This window comes from Macrobrachium nipponense, chromosome 43, assembly GCF_015104395.2.
Source record: "Macrobrachium nipponense isolate FS-2020 chromosome 43, ASM1510439v2, whole genome shotgun sequence".
Lineage (NCBI taxonomy): Eukaryota > Metazoa > Arthropoda > Malacostraca > Decapoda > Palaemonidae > Macrobrachium > Macrobrachium nipponense.
In genome coordinates, this window is record NC_061104.1 from 36423341 (window position 1) to 36448340 (window position 25000).

At 38.5% G+C, this 25000-nt stretch overlaps 1 protein-coding gene across 1 annotated transcript in view; it reads right to left on the minus strand.

Moving 5' to 3' along the window:
- LOC135213651 (uncharacterized) overlaps window positions 1–25000 on the minus strand; it is a 70738-nt gene that overhangs the window by 41828 nt on the left and 3910 nt on the right. Inside the window, exon 2 of the mRNA XM_064247692.1 lies at window positions 801–970. Within this exon, the coding sequence (XP_064103762.1) occupies window positions 801–970 (170 nt within the window). The remainder of the gene's footprint in view (window positions 1–800; window positions 971–25000) is intronic.

Consider the following 25000-nt stretch of genomic DNA (forward strand, 5'->3'; position numbering starts at 1 on the left):
GCACTGGGACCTACGAGGTCAATCAGCGCTGAAAGGGAAATTGAGAATAAAAAAGGTTTGAGGGGTTAACAGGAGGAATACTTCTCAAGTGCATTCATGAAATAATTGTTAGGAGAGGATGGACAGCAAGATGGAAAAGAGAGACTATGAATGGAGGTACTGTACAATGAATGAAAGGGGTTGCAGCTAGGGGCCAAAGGGACGCTGCATAGAACCTTTAATAATGCCTACAGTGCACCCCGTAAGGTGCGCTGGCGGCGAAGTCACTGTGATGCTTCAGGTCTGGTAGGACAGTCATTGTCCAGCCGCCATAGTATGGAGAGGCTGATGAAATCAAGAAGCGAAGTCCGAAAGATGGTGCTGATGCAGATGAGTATTAGTCCTATACTCCTGCTTTTGAACTCTCTAATTATTGACGTACCACCGTGAGGAATGATTACACAGGCAATGCAAACAAAAACAACGGTCACGAACTCTGAAATCTGAGGCGTTCGCTTCAGATCCCACAAGCACAGGTGTTAGTTTTGCCATCTAACATAACGGTAATATTACCAATTAATTTATTTGAATGACCTCTTCTTTCTTTCCCCAAGACCCTGACGTTATCCCGCGCGTTCCAGTAACTGTTAAGACTTGAATTATTCTCGCTAGAATTTCAGACCAAATTTTGGTATCGGTTCAACTGAAGTCAAGGGTTGCTCCCCTCTGGAAACGCGACCTTAGCTGAAGGCATTTAAAACATGAGCATAATCAATTCAGACGGACTGAATAGCTTGTAGCAAAAGGCGACTCTCACTTACCATGGATACTGTGTACCCGGCGTCAGGCAGAACGTTTCCTTGGACAGGTCACACGGGACATCGTAGTAATGGTGATGGTACTGCCTTCCATATCTCTCGTGGCCGGCGCCACACGTCATGTACTCGTCGTACGGAGTGGCCAGGGCCCTCGCTGACAGTTCCCACCATATCTGCGACGGAGAACAAGACGGCTGTCAAAAATGCTATCAAGAAAGGCTACCTGACACTCTTAAAAATGTTATGAAAAACTGCTGTGGAAATGAATTAAGAAAGCAGACAGGACCAGGAAAAAAAATATGGCTGTGATATGCAGTATATGGTAGCATTCTTAAATCAGTTGAAATATCCTTTATGTTCATTTTTGCAACTTTCCACATACATGTTTATGTATGCACACACATACACACACGTATGTATATATATATATATATATATATATATATATATATATATATATATATATTTTTATGTGTGTGTGTGTGTGTGTGTGTGTGTGTGTGTGTGGGTGTGTGTATACTATATATGTTTGTATATGTATGTGTATGTTCAGTTGTATTCCACATAGGAAAATGAAAAAAGGTATATCTCAGAAAATGCCAACAGTTTTCGTCCTCCAATGGACCTCTTCTTGGAGCGTTTATTAAGGAAATAGGCTCTTTCCTTAATAAACGCTCCAAGAAGAGGTCCATTGGAGGACGAAACTGTTGGGCATTTTCTGAGATATACCTTTTTTCATTTTCCTATGTGGAATACAACTGAATTACTATATCTTCGTGCCTAAGAAGATTACCAGTAGTATGTGTATGTATATATATACCATTTATGTGTATATATATTTACGTATATATATATATATATATATATATATATATATATATATATATATATATATATATATATATATGTTACACAAGACATTCATATACCTTCAAAAATTAATACCGAATTCATTTTACGTTACATAAACTGACACTCGAAGACGACTACACTCCACTCATGATAAGCCCCTTTGCGTGGCTGGGATTCAAACCTGTCTTTCTGGGTGAAAGTGGAATAGAAAAGAACCCATTTCTGCCATGTTTAATGAATGTTAGGTTTTTGACATGTTGCTTTATGCTTTTCACCAATCATCTCCAAGTTTCTCACGGTTCAGTTCTTGCACTACAAAAACAATTTCTCTCGGTGGATTCAAGTCTTTCGTTCATTCGAATTGTGATGTTCACTCCCTTAAATAAATGTGCTTGCCATCTTTCCCTCGCATCCTGCTGCCTTCCTTGCGTGACCTGTTCTCCGACTCAACTTCTCTCTCACCCAACCGTCACCTGCACTATTTATCGACTCCCAACTCCTGAAATACATCAACTTCTTCTATTCTTCCACTCTTCATATTATGAACATTCATTGTCCCACTTCCTGGACTGTTATTTGCCCTCACACACTTACTTTCACTCACATTTACTCGTAACTTTCACCTCCTACAAAACTTTCAAGTTCTTTGACTCATTTCTACAGTTGCATTCGAGTGTCCTTAATTAGTACTCTATTATCTGCAATTTTCAGCCATTATTTCTACGCCCAATTACCTTATCTCACAACTGCGCAACTGCATCAGCTCTCCTTTCTCTGTCTGACCTCTTGCATCATTCAGTCCATTAAGATACTAAACCCCCAGGAAGACATAACGCACCGTTTCTACCTCAGGGAGTCACTGTCTTTCTGTCACTGTTAAAAGGCCTATCACCCATACTTCACCACACTTCACGTAGCTTCTTTCTCTATTACTTCTATCGTAAGTTTGAGATTCATGCTTGTCACATGTAGCCTTTTCCGTTCGCTTTCAAACTGCTCACACAATGGTTTTATATCGAAAACTTGCACCACACAGCCTCTCTCTTTTCTGAACTCACAATATTTATCCCCTGGAAGTCATGAAGTCGTCTGTCATACTTTTTAGTAAAAATCTTAACTTTACGACCATACATGTTCTCTGCATACTAAATCTTTCGATGCTGTTGCATCTTAATGACGACATTTACACGCATCTTTATTATACGGGTCAATATGCATGTAACCAAGCAATATACATAATACTATCAATTTCATTAACAGAACCATCAGTGTAACATTTCACTGAAAGGACAATTGACAGCTTTGAGTAAATTTGCCGAAAAAAGCCATGGTCTACATACTAGAAGCCGAGACTGAGTTGAAGTTCATAAGTTTTGCTTCAAAACAAAGTAATTAAATGTACAATTCCACCCCACAGTGTAACTCTAAAGGCACTAGTTGTCTGTGGTTCTCTTTACTCATTTGTTCCGGTATAAACGAAGCTGAACGTGATTACTTTACGAGTGATTTCACTTCTGAAGATCAGAGTGCTGCTGTGAATAGTTTAGCGCGCATTTTGAACAGCTGTTGAACGTGGAGAGAAAAAGAGAGGAGATAAAACTAATGAAAGAGTGAAGGGAGTTCATGTAAGTCGAGGATGTTTGTGGAAGCAGCTTTTGTTAATAATAAGGGAACAACCAGAATGCTGACGAATAGGAGTTGAGGGGTTACACATGAGCCAATGTGGTAAAGGGCTGACGATATGATAGGGCGGCTGGGCCGTGTGTTGGGAGTGTGAGTAGCACCACTTGTAGACGAGATAAACGACGAGGTAACAGTGGTGACCGGTATCCATAATGATTAGGACATCCCATTATTTAGTACGAGGGAAAGAGTTATAAGTAGGCTGGATCTTGGCTGAGAAAGTGAGACAAATAACAAGAGAACTGACAGCAGAAGAACAGTGTGTGTTGACTGTTGATTTTGAGACAATCGCAAGGGAAGAAGGAGATGAATGCCAAATGCTGTACCTACGTATATGGCATTCATAGATGTAGAACGGGCTTTTAGTAGCTAATCAAATTTTGACTTTCTGAGCATGAATTCAACATGTTAATGGATAAAACAAAACATGCGTATACATGGATAAGAGAGTGAATAGTTAGGTAAGAAGTTCTGAGAGAGTGGTACGTTATGTCTCAATGACTATTATCATCTTTACCTATGGATATATAGTGATGCCAGAGTCAGAGAAACAACAGGAGATACAGATGCAAAGACGTAGCTGTTAAAAAAGGAGTTCCGAGTAGAGTTTGGTGAGGTTTATGTTTCTAGATTATATAAAATAGTGAAGAGAAAGTCAGACTGAAAAATGAGTCAGAAATTATCTGTATATAGAGAAAGCGGAGGTGAAATGTTTGCAAGTAAGATTATTATGGTATAGATGGAGTAATGGATAAAAATAATAATGTTTGAATTATGAAAACATTTGATTCCTATAAGTGTCCTGGATTAATTGTAACATGAAGGTAGCTGGGTATAGGCACAAGATTTGGAAGAGAAGAAGAGTCTTCAATCAGACTTAAGCTGATAAGATGAAGTATTATTCTGGTATGTAAAAAGTAGACAGCGATTTGAAAATGGAGTTGGGAAGTAGGACGAAAGGAAGATTAGAAAGTGGTGTGGATACAGAGGAAGGGGGACTGGGATAGAAACAGTTCAGCATCCATGGGCAAGGGTATGCTTGCATGCCAAGAGATAAATGGTAGTAGGGGGTCATTTAAGCTTCCGATGAGGCCCCCGTGCAGGCATGTGAAACAGCTATTGTCGTGGAAGGTTACTTCACTGGGGTTCGTCCTTTATTTAAAAGTTAATGGATGCCTGCGGGAGTGACCGTTGCTTCGTTTCTACTCTGCAACCAAAGCCTATCTGGAGAAACAGCTATGTAGTTACAAATATCTCAACAGTAACAGACCAGAGATCAGTCCTTTGAGGGAAAAAGCTTGAGCCTATTTTACGAAAAATCAAATGTGACTTAGTTGATCTGGGCCCTGAATTGGGAACCTGAGTCACGGCCGGGGTGGAGAACGGCATGGGACTAGTAACCTCATCCCTGCCTGCCCCTAAGCCCCCTAAACAAAAAAAATCGCTGAGAACAACAACCATAAGACCTGGATATGATGAATGATAACTCAATTGATATTTGATACCCAGATTGCATCTAAATCTTCCGGGAGAAAAAAAGGCACTTCGATATGAAATAACGAAACATTACGTACCAGGTGAGACATGGACCACACAAGAGAATGAAAACGAAGTAGATAGTGAAGTTATACTAAAATCAAGAGATAAGAGAGAATTCCTGGACATACAGGCTGGTACTGACAAAGCCATATTTTCAGGGCATGACATTGGTGTTAGGGTAGCCAACAGAATTATTAATGAAATATCCAGGGGTGAAAATAGAAAGAGGAAATGCCAGTTTAAAGGAGGAACAGTCAATAACAACATCGGAGGGGGAAGAGAGAGAGAGAGATTGTGGGGTAGGACCTTTTATGAGGTCATGAATAAGACATACGAGGTGGATAAATCGATTGAGATGCCAGAAGCTGAAGATCTGAATATACCTCTAATGGATTCGTTGATTTTGAGAACCACCGCAGAGACACTTTGGCTGAAATTGAAATGACTCCTCGCATAGTAACTGGTCTGTTTACCTGTTTGCCCGATACGGAATGAGGAATCAAAGATTAAATTGAGAATTGAAAGTCATAGCACAGATAACAAAGAAAAGTTACCTGACTGAATGTGGTAACTATGGGTGCATTACACTAGAATTCATAAAAGTCTAAGGGTTGGAAAAGCTGGTTTCAGAAAAGGTAAGAGTAGCGCAGATCAAATAGTTGTAAGATAAATTGTGCAGCAGTGTATGAATTTAAAAATCCCCTTCTGATGGCTTTAATTAACTACGAGAAGACCTCTGACGGCGTCCACAGATCATTATTGTTGGAGATCTTGCCCGAATATGATACTACTGATGAATAAGTCGAGCTAACTGAAATAATCCCTTGACACAGTGGATGCCTAGTTAATGATGATGGGATCTTCTTCAATGAATGCCCAAAAAACAGCTGCGCGCTACAAAGTAACGTTATTTCCCCTTTGCTGTTGCAATACGGAATGTAAAATAAAGGCCAAAGGTCAAGCGCTGGGGCCTATGAGGTCGTTCAGCGCTGAGAAGAAAACTTAATGGTAAAAAAATTTTAAAGGTGTAACAAGTAGAAAACCTAGCAGTTGCACTAATCGAACAACTATCAGGAGATGGTGGAAAGTAAGATGGAGACAAGAGAATATGAACAGAGGTCAAGTAAAAGGAATGGTAGGGGTTGCAGTTAGGGACCGTAGGGACGCTGCAAAGAACCTGAAGTAATGCCTACAGTGCACCACGTGAGGTGGGTACATTGACAGCCATACCCCCCTTTCGGGCCCTTTTGTTGTTTTCCCTTTGCACAGATTTTATAACGGAAGAAGTGGTCGGCGTTGGAAGGAAAAGTTGAGGTTGGGTCAGTGCTAGAAAAGGACAGACTCAGAAGACTCAGAATGTGCCGCTTGTTTGTTTGTTTGTTTGTTTGTCTGGTGTTTTGACGTTGCATGGAACCAGTGGTTATTCAGCAACGGGACCAACGGCTTTACGTGACTTCCGAACCATGTCGAGAGTGAATTTCTATCACCAGAAATACACATGTCTCACTTCTCAATGGAATGGCCGAGAATCGAACCGCGACCACCGAGGTGGGACGCAAACACCATACCAACCACGCCTCTGAGGCGCTTATAGAGATGATGACATCCAATAGATAGAGGGTTGAGAGTTTCAGTCTTTCAATTACTGAAGAACAATGATATCGGGCGCAAGTTTTCTCAAGTCGAAATTCAATGAAAAATAAACAATGGTCATGCTGAATAAGATTGGAAAATCAAACATACTGGAACTGCTTAAAAAAAAGGTCAGCTTATCCGCAAGTCTGGTGAATGATATTGAATTTAATTGAATATAGAATTTCGGCCAAAGGCCAAGCACTGGGACCTATGAGGTCATTCAGCGCTGAAACGAAAATTGACTGTAGAAGGTTTGAAAGGTTAACAGGAGGAAAACCTCAAAGCAGTTGCACTATGAACCAACTGTTAGGAGAGGGTAAAAAATAAGATGGAAGAAAAAGAATATGAAAGGAAGTACAGTAAAATGAACAAAGGGGTTGGCAAGAGGCTGAAGAACGCTACAATGAACCTTAACAATGCATAACCAGGCCTACAGCATAGGTGCACTGACGGCCCTACCCTCCTACGGGGATCTAAAAGATATTGTCGATTTGAAAATTAAAAAGAATACTAGGCGTCAGGTAGCAGGACGTATTTAGAAATAAGTCATGTATATATACATATATACTAAATACACATACGACACACACACACACACACACACACAATATATATATATATATATATATATATATATATATATATATATATATATATATATATATATATATATATATATATATATATATATATATATATATATATATATATATATATATATATATATATATATATATATATATATATATATATATATATATATATATATATATATATATATATATATATATATATATATATATATATATATATATATATATATATATATATATATATATATATATATATATATATATATATATATAAATATATATCCAACCATCAGAGGAGGAGCTTGTTCTTTCATAACCTTTTCCGAACCAAAGTTTGAATAGTAGTTGTATGTATCAACGAAGCGCTAGGAAACAGTAAGTTAAAGTTATATCCTGACTGTAAACATTCTTGTATAATTTAATTCAGCATTAAGCAACTGCTGCAGAATTGGATGGCTCACGAGGAAACACAAACACATCGGTCAGTGCCCAGTTCCACCTCCAACTCCTGCAGTGCGGGTGAAACCCTCAGCAGAAAATGTTTACTACAACTTTAGCCATTTGATAAATCATCACTTATAAGTAAGCTCACTGGCAACACATCAAACACCCTACACACAGTGCTACTCAACTTTATCTACCATCACTCTTGCGTTTCCTAAGTACTAAGGCTCCTGCTTTACAATATCTCCTTCACTCCATCTAATAGGCACTTTTGGGGTCGTCCTCTCCTCGCTCCTAACAAGTCAGGATTATCAACTCATCAACAACCAATCGTTCTCCATTCTCCTTACATGACCAAACCATATACTCCACTCCATTCTTTCACTTCTGCTAACCTTCTAATAATTTTGACAATAATTCTGTTTAAGCAACTTTATAAGTTTCAAACTCGTTTTTTTTTTTTTTTTTCGTTCGCGCTTTCTCTCTTCTCATTCTTAAATGAAAGTTATCTCAACAATCTCTTTGTATATTCCAAACATGGCTTCACCAATTCTGTGGTTCATCCGTTCTCTCCTCCTGCCATCATCCATTAATGTCAATGCTTAATGTCTACTATATGAATCAACGTCTTCCATTCTTCGACCATCTATGCTGACATTCATTGTTCCATCTTACTACCTTAGCCTTATCCTTGCTCTCACGTAGGCTCAACTTTTTCTTCCTGCAAGCACTGCCAAACTTTCTTTAGACTCTGCAGTGCCTTCTCACTCCATTTTCAACTTACTTTCCTATAACACAACTTTCTATCTATGGTTAATTTCGCTGCTATGACTTCTTATATAACTCAGTCCATAAAAATGTAAAACATCCAAGGGAGCATATGACGCTCTTGTGTCAGAACCACTTTTACCCAAAAGCAGCCGTTCCTCCCTTATACACATTCTGAAACTTACTGAGCATCCTTTATAAAAATTGTAATCACTCACTTCTACAATTACACTTCCTCAACACTCACAACACTGCTTTTACTTTGGTTCCATCATAAGCTTCTCTTAGGTCCATGAAAACTGCACCAATTCCTTTCACCTTTGGTTTCAAACAACTCAAATGACTGTTTCATGACTAACAGTTTTTATGAACACCCTTTCTTAGCTTAAGTCTACAAAGTTCCTCCCCATAAACCTCTCTGACATCGGCTTAATTTTATCAAAATCCTGTCATACAACTTCATTGCATATCGCATGCATACATACTAGGCCTTTTTTAGGAATTTGCTTTTTATTCAAAGGGAAGCTTATGAAAACAAAAAAGCTCTTGTTACGGAATAACGATACAGTTCTGAAACAGGAAAAAAATACATTGAAGCTAAAAATAGGTTAAAAAAAAAACTAAAATATTTTGCTATTTTATTATTATTATTATTATTATTATTATTATTATTATTATTTTATTATTATTATTATTAAGTAGCCAACACTTTTCTCGGACTCAAAAGCAAAAACATTGCCAATTTTTATATCAAAGAATATTCCTCATCACTTTCACTACCCAACTTGATAAAGAGGTAACTTATAAAATAAGTAAAAGTAGTAAATACTGTAGCTAATTTCAGAGGAGAAGCACAGCATGCCTCTCAAAGATACAGAGATATGAGGCGAAAGGACAAGGAGGGCGAGGCCAGAGTACCATTGTGGTCTACAGATGCTGTCCTCTGATTAACTCCTAATACAGGAGTCCTGGTGAACTGTTTGGTAATTATCCTCCTACAACATTCACCTCCTCCCAACATCCACCCAACCACTCTGAGAGATGAAACAGAATAGAAAACATAGAATTTAGGCCTAAGACCAAGCACTGGAACCTATGAGGTCATTCAGCGCTGAAAGGGAAATTGATAGTGAGGAGGTTCGAAAGTGTAACAGGAGGAATACATCGCAGTTGCGGATGGAAAGAGAATATGAACGGAGGTACAGCAAAAGGAATGAAAGAGGTTGCAGCTTGGGAGCCGAGAGGAAGCAGCAAAGACCCTTAAGTAATGCATACAGTGTACCATGTGAGGTGCGCTGACAGCACTACCCGCCTACGGAGTAGAGATGGATGCTTTCATTTGTTCTGCTTCCAAGACTTACACACAAATATATTTTTTAACTTACTTGAAATCGTCACTTTGGAATGAGTAAGTTCGAACCTTTCAGGGAAAGCATCAAAACAGCGATACACATGTGCGGAAAAATAAGCAAAAAAACCGCCCAGGACGGTGCTTTGCTTTGCTTTGCTTGCTTCTGAGGGCCCTCTGTGAAGATGCATTCTATCATTAACCCTTAAGTTTGAAGTTCTACAAAATGTCTGCCACATTGGAGAGAAGGATAACCATTTCACTGATTATGCCAGATGAATGACACTAGCAATGAATTTAATTTGCAAAATGCAATCTGGGAGCAAAATAAAGCACAATCACAAGACTGGAAGCTGAAAATGAGAAACAAACGAGGACTAAATGCGGCATCTAACATTTGTGAAATTATTTTTTATTACAGCCATGACCATTGTATTTATGGTCTGGGATTTGTAATCGATATTTTTGGTGATCAGATATCTCAACTATGATTAAAGTTATAAACTTTTTTCGGTGCTACTTTGGCTTGTTATTTACGCGTCACTTATACCTAGGCGCTGGTACTAATCTCCGTATATATGGGAAATGTAAAGTAGACAGCCGCACCAACATCTCGGATATTAATATAATTTGTCGAGAACACAATATAGAAACGGGTGTTGTATATATCGGGTGACCAGACGTCCCCCACAGATCCCCATTTAGAGTCTCAGTCCGCCCCCCCCAAAAAAAAAAAATCACTACCTTCGGGGGATGTATTTATGGCCCCCTTTACGGAATTTGCCCGTCATGTGTCCCCAATTGCAGATGCAAATCATAATAATGTGCTAATTGTTCTTCAACGATAAGAGTCAAGATATTTTTGCTCGACACCTGTAAGGCTCTAGCAGCAGCAGAGTGGTTAATGTAAAAATGATTCTTGTTTTCTTTCACGATTCATAGAATAATGTCTACAAGTTTCCCCATTTATATTATCAAAGCATACTTACATTTTACTAGCGAAAGTAGGACTTCCTCTGAATAAATGCCGAGTCTTTTTGCTGACCGAATCATACTCTTTCATTTACTCAAGTTTTTGTATATATATCAAAATATACTATAATCATCTGAAGAATAAATTTATATATCAAGACTCAGGATGAAAAGGTCAAGCAGCTGCAGTTTCTCTCTCTCTCTCTCTCTCTCTCTCTCTCTCTCTCTCTCTCTCTCTCTCTCTCTGCTTATGCTCACTATATACGTATTTGTTAATTTCTACGGGTGTCCCACTATCACATCTCAAATAAATGGCCACCGTAAGTACATAATACTTTGATCCCCGGGGGCTAGCACTAAACACGGCACCCGGAGGAGCTTCCGCCATATTTAGAACTAGTACCTCGAAGTAGGTGACGCGTAGATAACAAGCCAAGGTTAAACCATCGGTAACTTCTGTCAAGGACGAAGCGATGCTTTAACTGAATCTGTAACATTTCGGTTCAATCCCTTGATTCCATTCACTATTTCTCTTCAAGCAGTTCTCCTACGTGCTTTATACAGGCCCCTACCCAGAGTTTTTTTTTTTTTTTTTTATGGGGGGGTCGTTTTTCCCAAAACTGGACATTTTCTTCTACAAATGTTATTGCATATATAGGTGGTATATACAAGATGAAATACTTTAAAATGTTACTTTAGTTATATTAAGAAGAAAAATTGGGTACCTACGCGGTCTATTCCCTTCTAACCGATTATTATGTAATTAAAAGTACTGGATTTTGGCCGACAGAATTTTTAATGTTGAAAGTTTGCACTGAAATTCTAGATCATTTCTTCAGTTTTATTGTTTATTTCATTTATTATGTTAACAATAAAATGCATATTATTTTATTTGTTGGTGTTATATACTTTGACTTAACAAAAGACGACAATTTTATTACTTTGTAAGTACAGTTCAATGAAAAGGATAGTCAGAAAATATGGACTTCCAGAAATTTTGGAACGAACCCCCTACCCTCACCCCCCGACCGGAAGGTGAAGATCAGCAGTGAGAGAAGCTTGAAACTCATAACGATCATATAGTTCGATTACAGAATTTAAGCCAATGGCCAAACGCTGGGCCTTATAAGATCATTCAGCTGAAAGGGAAATTGACAGTAAGGTGGTTTGAAAGTTGCAACAGGAGGAAAACCTCGCAGTTCCACTGTGAAACAATTGTTAGTGAATGAGGTGGTACGTCGAGTGTGAAAGAGAGGCGATTTTATGATACGGAGGAAAACTCATAAGAAGCTGACATATGACCATAAACATCCTTATGACTCTGAGAGACAAAATCTTCAGTTCTGAACAAACAGAACAAAGATCTTTTCCTTAGCGTGTTAAGTCTCATTACCTACAGTGAAAAACCTTCCAACGGTGGCCTGAATGTCACTGACGTGAGTCAACTGAAAGAAGGAACCGGGAAAATATCCGGAATGTTTCAGATATCCAACAGGAACGTGAACATTTGAATACTTATAAACCATACCTTGCTTTCTAACCCTAATGCACGATATTTTTTTCTAATACTCGTAAAAATTAAACATTCCTGTGCATTCCTAGTTTGTTTGTTTGTTTGTATGGGGTTTTTACGTTGCATGGAGCCAGTGGTTATTCAGCAACGGGACCAACGGCTTGACGTGACTTCCGAACCACGTCGAGAGTGAACTTCTATCACCAGAAGTACAAATCTCTAACCCCTCAGTAAAATGTCCGAGAATCGAACTCGCGGCCACCGAGGTGGCAGGTCAAGACCATACCGATCACGCCACTGAGGCGCTTGTATACCTAGTGCCATGTTACCAATGATGCAATATGGTAACTTGATGAATGACACATACGCAATATATTCTCAAAATCACAGAGGAATCTACATATTTTATTATTATTATTATTATTATTATTATTATTATTATTATTATTATTATTATTATTATTTCCTAAAAGATAAACCCCTATTTATAAAGAGAAAATCTATCGTGGCCACCGACTCGTAATTCAAGCATATTTTCTATTTCGTTATTTGCACCATTATTCTTCGATGACTCTGCCATGCGAATGTTATTGAGGAGGAATATAGAATTCAGGCCAAAGGCCAAGCGCTGGGACCTATGAGGTCATTCAGCACCGAAAGGGAAATTGACAAAAGGAGGTTTGAAAGGTGTAACAGGAGGAAAACTTGGCGGCTGCACTATGAATTAATTGTTAGGAGAGGATGGAAAGTCAGATGGAAGAAAGAGAATATGAATGGAGGTACAATAAAAGGAATGAAATGGGTTGCAGCTAGGGGCCTAAGGAAGGGACGCTGCAAAGAACCTTAATTAATGCCTACAGTGCACAGCGCAAGGTGCACTGACGGCACTACCCACCCTACGGGAGCCAAGCGAATGTTTCCACTCTCCACTCATGTGGTTCCAACCCAGGATACTAAAAGTCATCACAATCTGGCGGGGTTTAATCTTTCCGTGTTCTTGACTCTCCCAATAATTGAAGTTTTTAGACATTTTTAGGTCAAAATTTGGATAATACGCCAACAGCAAACGCCAGATGCCGTTAGCACGTAAGTCTCCCACGATCAGTGCTTGTAGTACTTGTCACAGCCAGAGCTTAAAAGTTTATTGAGAGAAGCTTCAAGTCCAAATGAAGCCAAAAAAGCCGAAAGGGTGAGTGAGAAGACTTCGTTTTCTGAGATTGAATTAATTAATTTGGTTGACTTATTTCTCATTTAGATGCTCTTTTGTCCTAAATATCGTTTGCTTTAAAATGTTGCTACTAATATACAAGGGCTAGTGGACTGTACTAGTGAACTGGTCTGTGAACGCAGGAGCAAGGCTTGTAATTCCGTATAGAGACCTTGCTCATGTCGAGAGCAAGGACTTCCCTGGCAACTTGGAAAACGTAGTTATAAGTATAACTGAGGGGAAATGTCCTCCAATTACAATACCAGTTCTTTTAGTCTTACACAATATACTAGCAATTCAGAGAATATTGTAATAGATAGTACCTGAAAAGATATAACCCCTAACAAGAGTGGTAATTGAGATCCTAACTTTCAGGTAAGATATCCTAAGCAAGGCATCACTCTTGGCTTAGGATGAGAGACCAGCTGCTGTGACTTAAACTGCCTAATCTGAAATTCCAAGAAACAGGCAGGCCTAAGCATTTTTGTACAGTGAAACGGGTTATGGGAACAGCGTTTGCCGATCGGCCAGTGCCCGGTAGTGGGGACAGGGCCTTATAGAAACCATCTATCATGTCTTAGCAATGGAAGTAATTGCCAAAGATCAGTAAATGAAAAAGTACACCACACCACAGTGCTGAATAAAAAGTCAAAGAAAACTTCAATATCTATCATGCTAAGCGGTTCTTACACATAACCTTTGCTGCTTTTCGCCTGTACCTTCCTCCAAAAGCTTATATGAACTGGGTATGGGCTGTGGCAAGGGCATCCCAGCAAGCAAGCAAGACGTGATTTGTAGATGATGCTGAAACTCCAAGCTGCCCGACAGGAAAAATAAAATATTGATTTAAATACCACTGACTTTACGCTTATGAAAGAACGAATGATTAAAAAAATCTATAAAACCAGGTCCCTCGGTACATTGCCAAACTCCAACCAAGCAACGCAACGCACCTTGTCGTGCAATAAGAAGAAAGTAAAGTCACAAAGTCCACTGATCTGCCGAATTAGTTCATCAGAAACCTTAAATGAAACCAAGCATCCTATCAAAATAAAACTCATGTTTTGGAAAACATCGGATCAAGAACTCTTTGACAGGGAGTCATCTTTCCCACCTTTATCCCTACATTAAGGGGTCGGTTGCCTGATGCGCCTTCTCCACTGCCTTCCTTACAACATCAAGCATGGTTTATCGTTTGGCAAAGCGTTTTTTTACGACCAAATGCCCTTGCTGTCATCAACCACAGTTATTGGCGGTGGGCCTCGCCTTTGACTAAAAAGTCCACCTGCAAGGTAGCAGTTTCCACAGTTATTGGCGCTAGGCCTCGCCTTTTTACTAAAAAGTAAGATTGCAAGGCAGCGGCTGTCCTTTTAGTTGCCTTTTACGACACGCGGGACCTATGGTGGTAGAATTCTTACAGCCCTATCACTGGGTCCCACTCTTTGACAGGGAGTGAGTTCCCAAAAAGGTTCAAGTAGGACATTTCTGGAGTCAGAGGCATTTGAAGAAAACTGAAAGGGAGAAGAGAGGCTGCAAATCCCCCAGAAAACCAATAGTCTAATTAGCAAATTATCCCGCTCTCAGATCCAACAAAAGATCCACAACAAATTCCAATCAGTTCCTGACCTTGAACTACTGAATCACCGAATAGAAAAAATTCATTCAAACCAATACCTCTGTTTTCACTGTTGTGCTGATATCCGCGGTAGATAATAAACAGAGCTACAGATGTCTAATATCTATTTCACTGAACCTCTGAATAAACACCGAAGGAAAATTTGTAAGTGACGAGATATCCGTCAACCGGTGGACTCGAACCACCGAATTATTGTTGGGAACGACGACTTTTCAGTGGCGCCACCACAATCTTTCCGAAGTTCGAGTTCCTCTGGTGACGGATATCTCATCACTTATAAATTTCCCCTCGGCTTTATGTTTGTGATATACATACATACATGTATATACGTAGGTAGCCACATGAAAGGTGAAAAATGAAAGACCAGGTACCAAAAGCCTTCGTGTATTGCGTAAACTTCTTCGGGGTACAAAGTAAAATAAATAAATAGAGACAAACAAGAAAAACTTCACAAAACAAAGACCAAAGCCATTAATAAGCAAACCATCATTACAAACTATCACTGCCAAATGATAAGTAAGAATACTATAGAAAGTGTCGAAGAACTGAAACTGCAGTTAGTATAACAGGCTGTTGCTAAAAATTACATTATTTCCCTTACTGACTTATTGCACATATGTATAATGTATATATACACATACATTTATATGTGTTATATATATATATAATGTATATATACACACATTATATTTATATATATAGACATAAAACAGCGTTACTTTATGGAGAAGGTGGCTTGTGCTTTCTCACTGGGTCAAAAAGGAGCAGAGTCATCCAAGGAGGAAAACGGGAAACGAGTGTATCAGGTGTCTACTATTCTTCCCCAGCTGGAAGTATCTTAACCCGAGTCTTTCATCTGAAGCAATGGATGTGATTAATAATGGGAAACAAATTCAGTTCTTGATTTATGCTGAATTATCCATCTGGAGTCTCCGAGTCAATAAAACCAAGGTATTTTTGTCTGCAAAACAAGCGTTACAGTTTGAGTAGTAAACAAGTAAAAAATGAGCCAAAGTTTCTTCGGCGCAATCGAGTTGTCTGTACATCGTATAATCAAGGACACCAAAAATATACCTATCGTTCGGTGGTCTCTGTATAATGTTGTATGCGCCATGGCCCATGAAACTTTACCCACGGCTCGGTGATGGCCTGGCCTATATTATTGCCAGACGTACGACTATGACTAACTTTAACCTTAACTAAAATAAAAACTACTGAGGCTAGAGAGCTGCAATTTGGTATGTTTGATAATTAGAGGTTGGATGATCAACATATACCAATTTGCAGCCCTCTAGCCTCGGCAGTTTTTAAGACCTAAGAGCGGATAGAAAAGTGCTGTAGTGCCTTCAGTGCACCGCATGTGGTGCACTGAAGGCGTTATCCCTCTACGGGAACGAGAAAATGGCGTCATCAGATTTTCTTATCTGTTCCACTACAGAGGCGATGTGAGGTCACGTGACACGCGACTGACGGTGACGAAAATATGAGTCACTCTTGCTTTCTGCTTTCTGATCCTACTCGAACAACATTAGCTTTCTACGTATATCAGTCACTCATTTCCTACAATGGAGAAGCTTTCTAAAAGGGTGAAAGTTAAAACAGCCAGCAACCTCTGGCTTTCCTAAAATGAAGGGTGCCAAAACGATACACTATTCGGACTCTCTCTGGAGATGTCCCAAAGACATGACCTTATAAAGAACGTCAGTTTTTATTACTCTAGTGTATATATCTAAAGCACAAACAAAAAATTGCTCACAATCGTCGTTTTCCTGCACGAGGGTTGTTAATCCAATGATCTTTTTAATCTCTCGTTCAGCATGACATTACATCCCTGTATAATACAACATTGAGGTCAGTTTGGGATATATTTACTACTAATATATATATATATATATATATATATAGTATATATATGTATAATATATATATATATATATATATATATATATATATATATATATATATATATATATATGGATCGTTTGACTGAGGCACGAATAGCGACTCCGTTGATCGGTTGAAAGTCATTTCTCGGGCATCGTCATTTTTTTTTCACAAAACTAAGGAACAGACATCAACAACAGATCAGAATGTATGTACATCATACGTATATAAATATAAGAGTAATATATATATATATATATATAATATATATATATATATATATATATATATATATAATATATATATATATATATATATATTATATATATATATATGTGTGTGTGTGTGTGTGTGTGTGTGTGTGTGTGTGTGTGTGTGTGTGTAATGTACAATAAATATACGTACAGATATATTTTATATTATGTATCATATACATAATTTATACTTATTTATACTACATTATATATATATCATATATTAAAATCTACGTATGTATGAAATATATGATATATAATACATAGGTATATATATGTTATATTTATGAATTTATAATTTATCTATATTACATATATATCTACTATATATCTATGTATCATATATACTCGCACAGAGAGAGAGAGAGAGAGAGAGAGAGAGAGAGAGAGAGAGAGAGGATTCAACAACAAAGCATTTTCCCTAAAAGGGAGTGACTAGAAAAACAAAGGACGTCAGCCAGTGTCACATTCATCCTTTCAATGTTGAAACAAGGACAGAGGAACAGATACAGAATTTGGGCCAAGGCCAAGCGCTGGGACCTCTGAGGTCATTCAGCGCGGAAGCGGAAATTACAGTTGAAAGGTGCAACAGGAGGAAAACCTCAAAGCAAGGAAAGTAATAAAGAGAATATGAATGGAGGTGCAGTAAAAGGGATGAAAGGTGTTGTAGCTATGGGCCGAAGGAACGTTGACAAGAATTTCTAGTAATGCTTACAGTGCACCACATGAAGCACTACCCGTCCGCCTACGGATGATCAAATGAACAGTGAGACGAAGAGTTGAATATCACTAAACATGATTTTCAACACCAAAATCATTATATATTAATACATATCTTTATATGTATATAGTATACATATATTATGTATGTATGAATGTATATATATTGAATATATATTCTATATATATATATATATGATATATAGTATATATATATATATATATATATATATATATATATATTTTACATATTTGAACTTTCCTTTTTCTTGCTAGGGAAGTCTTTCGTTTCCACTGCGGAACTGAGGAGGGCGTGTTCGGTAGAGTAGTATCTGAATCTTCAATTATCACCTATCCAAAGCTACAGAGTAAGTTTGACGGCTGATTCATATCACGCTAAGATTTCCAACCTAAAACAAAGCAATACAAGAAAATAAATGGTCAAAATGGTCATCATTCTTTAATTCTGTTAAAAGCGATTTAGTTCACAGTTACAGAAGGAGGATCGTGAATATAATTGCATGTATCAACATATAAAGATTTATATGTGTATATACATATGTACATACACACGCCTATATATATATATATATATTATATATATATATATATATATTTATATATATATATATAGTATATATATATATGTTTTTTTCGTATATATGTAAATATATATATATAGTGTGTGTGTGTGTCGCGTTCCCCCACAACGCCAATCGCTACATCAAAAACAAGCAATGCTTTAAAATGTGAACATTAAAACTACGACTAATACTTCTAATAACAATACAAGTAATTATGACAACCGTAACAATAGGCAAGGGCTTATTTATTTGCCAAGAGGGGAGTGTCTGTCCCCCAGCTGAGGCGAGCAAAGCTAGGCCAGGCGGTAACGGATAAAAACTGACATAACGGTACATGAGAGAAGAAGAAGGAGGCTCCCTTAGAAAAGTGAAACCGGTCCCGGAGAGAGAGTCCCGGCAACTGATTTCTCGCCATGATTTCTTCACTCTTTCGAACGATTGCGGCGTTCAAACGACGCAGATCACCGGGAAATAGGCCGATGAGCTTGCGTTTCGAGAAAATATTGGCAGGAGAGTCGTGAGCGACCCACGAAGAAGGGTTTGCATCGGCACCGCCGTGATGACAGGAGGTCGTCCAAAGCCAAAACGCAGTGAAAAGGACGCGCAGCCACGGTCCGCCAGCGAGTCTCCACCCCACTAACCCCAATCTTATTTTCAGAACCACCAACGCTATAATACTTCATCTGTAAAGGCGGCGCTGCATGCTCTTTCCACTCTCGCACATTGATACTGGACCGTTTAGGTCTATAGTGGAATTTCCAAACAGCTTTTTAACGTTGCATATTAGAAAATGGGAGAGAACGAAAGCTCTGGGCGGCTGGACCAACCAGCTTTTGAAAGTTGGAGGTTTGCTTTCCAGCCAGCAAACGCCCCCGATGAAACCGAGCAGAGAGCGGCAGCAACATTCCTTCACACCTGAAATTTCACTCGAGGACGGAAGTTGAATTCATGCAAGCTTTTAACTCTTAAAGGTGACACACCTTTCACGGTTGATCTGCCTTGGCTGCTCCTCCGGCTCCATGCACCAGTATTTTCTTTGTTCCTGACAGACAGCTTTACTGGCGAATGTTAGAGGTTGCTTTCATGGTTGAATTTGCTGCATAAACAAGAAAGGACAGCTACGGGTGATATCGAGAATGAGAGAACAAAGTAAATGGACAACAAACAATAAATGTGACGCAACATTTATCAAAATCTTCATACCACCAACATCCAAACAGGCTGTACTTTCTGAAGTTCAAACAACTCTAGGTTAACTGAGCAATTGCTCCAGCGTGCTGAAACACCCATTAAAACTTTCTACATGAAATTTCTAAACTGGCTCTCAATGATGAGCTGAAATATTAAAAAAAGAAAAAAAGAAAACCATCATTTGCTGTATGACCTACACGAGGAAAATATACAACGCCGAGCCTGATCCCTAGCCATGAATAAAACATAACTGGAACCTCAGGTAGACTTCCAGAGAAATCAAGACGCAGCTTTCACTTCTTCCCAAATACATTTCAGGGGAGACACCTTCGTCAGCCCCTGAATCATTCTCTTCATTACTACTGCTGCTGCTCCTCTCGTTGGAAAGCAACACGAAATGACAGTAGCATAAATGTAGATAGGTACATTATTAGTTCTTGTCAAAAAAATTTCCAAATATAGTTGCTCCGTGCCTTCATTGTCATCATCATCATTATTATTGCTAATATTATTATTATTATTATTATTTATTATTATTATTATTATTATTATTATTATTATTAGTGCACTAGTATAACCATACCGTCGTCAGAGATGGCAGTAAGGTACGAAAGGGTCGAGACAGTTCCTGACCTTCAAGAGCCCTACGTGCCATCCCGAAGCTCGATCCTTGGTACCATTTTGCGTATTTGCTGTGTGGGTATAGGGGAGGTAGAGGGGCGGGGGCGGACAACAGCAAGTCAACACGCAGAGTTCACTACATACACACTATCATTGCCAACAAAGAAAAATTGTGCATACGTACACGGCATCATCGTCAATATTATCATGTTACTCGGTAGTATTACTTCATAACTATATAACAACTCACGTAGTAGGGAACCTTTTTCTAGCTTGATCTTTTTGACTTCATCAAATAGTCAGTAAAATAGTCAGGTTAAACATGTCAACAATGATTTCGAAAAGAAGAGTGAATCAAAATGCTTGAAAGGCCATCTGGGTGGTTCAATGTCACCCTGTCTGACAGCGCTCTCTCTTGGTAATGACGTAGAAATGGTAATGCACTCGTTATCGCTAAGTTAATCGTGTGGGTATTACTTCTTTCGCGTCTGCTCCTTATACCCTCGCTTGTCTCTCCCTCCCTGCTTTTCTCTCACTCCTGTTCGGGCATTTTTATGATTTTGGTGCCAGCCGCCGAATGACAGTAACGCTGTTCACGCCCCATGTCTCAATGATTAAAATGATTATTCAGTACAGGAAAAATAGAATATTGTTGAAGACACCACCTTCGAATGTTATCAGATAATGGAAGAAGCAGAATCAAATAATTACTTACATTATTTACATAACTATTCACGCAATGAAAGAAAAGTTGAAAGAAACAGAGAGAGAGAGAGAGAGATTCCCCACAGTATGCTAGAACAACGAGATTCAGCCTAGACGAGATTGGCTTAATATATATATATATATATATATATATATATATATATATATATATATATATATATATATATATATTATATATATTATTATCAGTAGCTACAGACACACAATAATATATATATATATATATATATATATATATATATATCTATATATATATATATATATATATATATATAAATATATGAGGTCTGCCAGTTCTTTCGATTTTACATATTTCATGGAGTTAAACTCGACACTACATGGAGTGAAGTAACTTGGGAGCAGATTAAATTTTAATTTCGGTGTTTTTTAACTCCATGAGAATCGAAAGACCTGGCAGAAGCAGCCAGGGGCGTTCGCTATCCAATAACAAACCGACGAATTTCTCAGCGTTTCTTCTCAATAACTTCAGCCCTGCCAGTCATTCCTGGTTTCTCATTTTAGAAAAACGCACGACGGTACACCATATTGATGGTCATGCAGTTACTAAAGTAGATAGATAAACAATTACTCCATGCGAGGGACCTGAAATGATCTGTTGTGAAAATTTCAGTGAGTGAAATGATAGATGTTCGAATCAGTACTTATTTAATTTCTCGCGGTTCACGATGATTGGAATGTTTTGTTTTGTCATACTATTGATCGTTCTGTTCATGGGTGCCCGCACGTAAGGGCAAGAGGGGCCAGTTGCCCCCCTCCCTTGAAATCCTGGAATATATATATATATATATATATATATATATATATATATATATATATATATATATATATATATATATATATATATATATATATATATATATATATATATATATATATATATATATATATATTACATTTAACTACATCAGTGTTTTCCTTTCATTTTACAATATATTTTTTTCAGTTTAAGTAAATTAAAGTTATCATTATGTATTGTATAAGATCTGTATACAGTATATACCTGCGTTGTTCTTTCCGGAAATATTTGAATTCAGCTGAACAGTATATGGAACTACTGAAAAAAAGCGATGCAACCTTGCATTTTTCCTTTATCGCATCTTGCTTCACTTAAATTATTAATGATATCGCATATATATATATACATACATATATACATACACACACACCACACACACACATATATATATATATATATATATATATATATATATATATATATATATTATATACATAAAATTTGCCCCCTCTTGGAAAATATGCTGTGGGCGCCCACGGTTCTGCTCCAGAACTCTTCAGGATGACGATGCAAGAACTAAAAAGATGCGACAACTAAAAGACACGCAGAAATCTGTAGGGCAATCGGGTTTTAAGTAGCCAAGGGTATGGTAGGGAAGTAACGTGTCGAAATCCACGCAGCTGGTGCCCGATAAAACGCAGCTAAAAAAAAAAAATGAATCGCAGTGCACAGGGGAAGGGGCCAGACGATGCAGGTGGTCTACATGCTTTTATTCAAAATGAGTGGACGGACATGATGTCGCCAGAGCATTTTTTTTGATGGTTGGATACGATCCAGTCGGTCTAATGCTGATAGGTGTTAGAGCAGATGTTCTTAACCCATTAGGGGTATGAGAACCACATGCTGGGCATATGGGAATCGATCTCTGGATATTTATATATATCATCAATGTAAACACGGGTACATTTCGTAAATAAACAACTATATAAAACTATAAATACTTTTGATTTTCTTGTATATTCCTAGATATTCATGCCTAGAGTAGGTATTAAGTATATTCAGTTATACTGTCAACACATAGGACTTCAGTGGACTTAATTAATTAAACAGTGTATGGAACCATACTGGGCAATACATTGTGGGTCTGGTGTCATCAAACACACCCTTCTCTCCATAGTGTGGTCGACAAATTATATTAATAAACGATATCTTCGTGCGGCGGTCTACTTAATTAAGCATGAGTTAACCCTGGACTTTGATAAAGGTGGATACATATATACTGGGTTCATACACCTTCATCTCTTCATATCTTGAGAGAGAATCTTATCAATCAATTTCTTCTGCACTAAAAACTAAAGCCATCGGAGAAAACTTGACTGCTAAATTGTCTACTATTAACCAAGCTGAAGACTAAATCCTTTTACTGAAATTTTCCATCAGTAGTGAACATGTTTGAAGGATTCTTATGAAGGAAGCCATCGTTGAGATGAGTTGAATATGGAATATAGGCCAAAGGCCAAGCGCTGGGACCTATGAGGCCATTGAGCGCTGCAATAGAAATTGACAGTAAAAGGTTTGAAAGGTGTAACAGGAGGAAAACTTAAAAGCAATTGCACTATGAATTAAGTATTAGGAGAAGGTGAAAGGTAAGTTGAAGAAAGAGAATATGAAAAGAGGTACAGTAAAAGGAACGAAAGTCGTTGCAGCTAACGGACGAAGGCACGCTGCAAAGAACCTTAAGTCATGCCCACAGTGTACCGCATGAGGTCTACTGACGGCACTGCCCCCGCTACTGAGCGGAAGCCATCGTTAACTGCGAACAAAATAAGATTTCGTAGATGTAGTTCCCAACCACATCCTCGAAAACATTCAAATAATGGTGACAAGACTACAAACTGCTTCAAAGGTAAGGTATTGCTCCCCATGACACAAGTAGAGCATAAATACTATCATCTCTAACAGCAAAAACAAAACGGCTTTGTCCTCAGTGGCCCGCGAATGAAAACCCAAATATTCCCGGCAGCCTCAACCGAAGATGCCCTCTGATCCCACGTGGCTCCATCACTAAGAAGTGCAACTGAACTCGAGGTAGTCGGTCGGTTAGGGAGGGGAGGGGTCATGATAGGGTAGGGGGGGGGGGGGGGAAGTGGGAATCTTTTGGGAAACGAAAGCGGGTGAGGAGGACGAAAGGTGAGCGTAACATATGATAAAGGAGAGGTGTAGCTGCAGAGAAACATGGGACACATTCACATGTAAGGGTGATGATGTTGACGTTAATATGCCCGTCTTTGAAGAGTAGCAATGTGGTTAATACTTAATCTTTGTATATGTGTTTTTTTTCATTTTGGCGGGAGGCGAGGCGGGCAAAGCCGCATCTAGGGTTATTTACGCAATTTTCTTTAGATATTCTCTTTTGTACATCGTCTACCTCATTTTGAATTGGATATAGTATTTAGGCCCAAAGGCCAAGCACTGGGACATATGGGGTCATTCAGTGCTGAAATGGAAATCAGGAGAGGGTCGAATGTAAGATGAAGAAAGAGAATATAAAAGGAGGTACAGTAAAAGGAACGAAAGGGGTTGCAGCTAGGGGCCGAAGCCACGCTACAAAGAACCTAAGTAATGCCTACAGCGCACCACACGAGGTCCACTGACGGCACTACACACACCCCCCCCCCCCCCCAAACGGGTACCTCATTTTGGCAAAAAACCTGTGAGAGGCGGAAGCTTTCATGAATGGTGTCACTCGTACCGCCATGAGGGATGAAGACGTGGGCCACCACTTAACTTTTTCACGTCTCTGAAAAAAAAGACTTCATTTGTATGAAGCTTCGGTTTTCCTTCTTCCTTATTATCAAAATAATCAACTGTGATAACAATCAGTTGAAGAGAATCTTACACCTCCTACGCTTATCGCGCAATCTGGAAACAGGAAGTTTATTTGCAATTCTTGGAAGTGAATACATTTCATTACGCTGGAAAGAATGTTATGCAAAACAAGCAAGTCTCCTGGGATCTTCCCTAAATAGTGACCCACAAGGGTGTTGGGGGTCATTAACTAGGACTCATATTTCTTGGGGGTCATTGTCTTTGTATATTTACAGTCTTTCGTTTATGTTTTTACGGTCATTCACAAACGGGTTAGTACTAAACACGTAGGAAGGATGGACGCATACAGAGTTAAAATCCTCGGGGATCACTATCTATGGCAACTCAATGAACTTCGCTGGGATGGATGTGCCTTGTGACCTGCGTATCGTAGCAGATATCATTTTC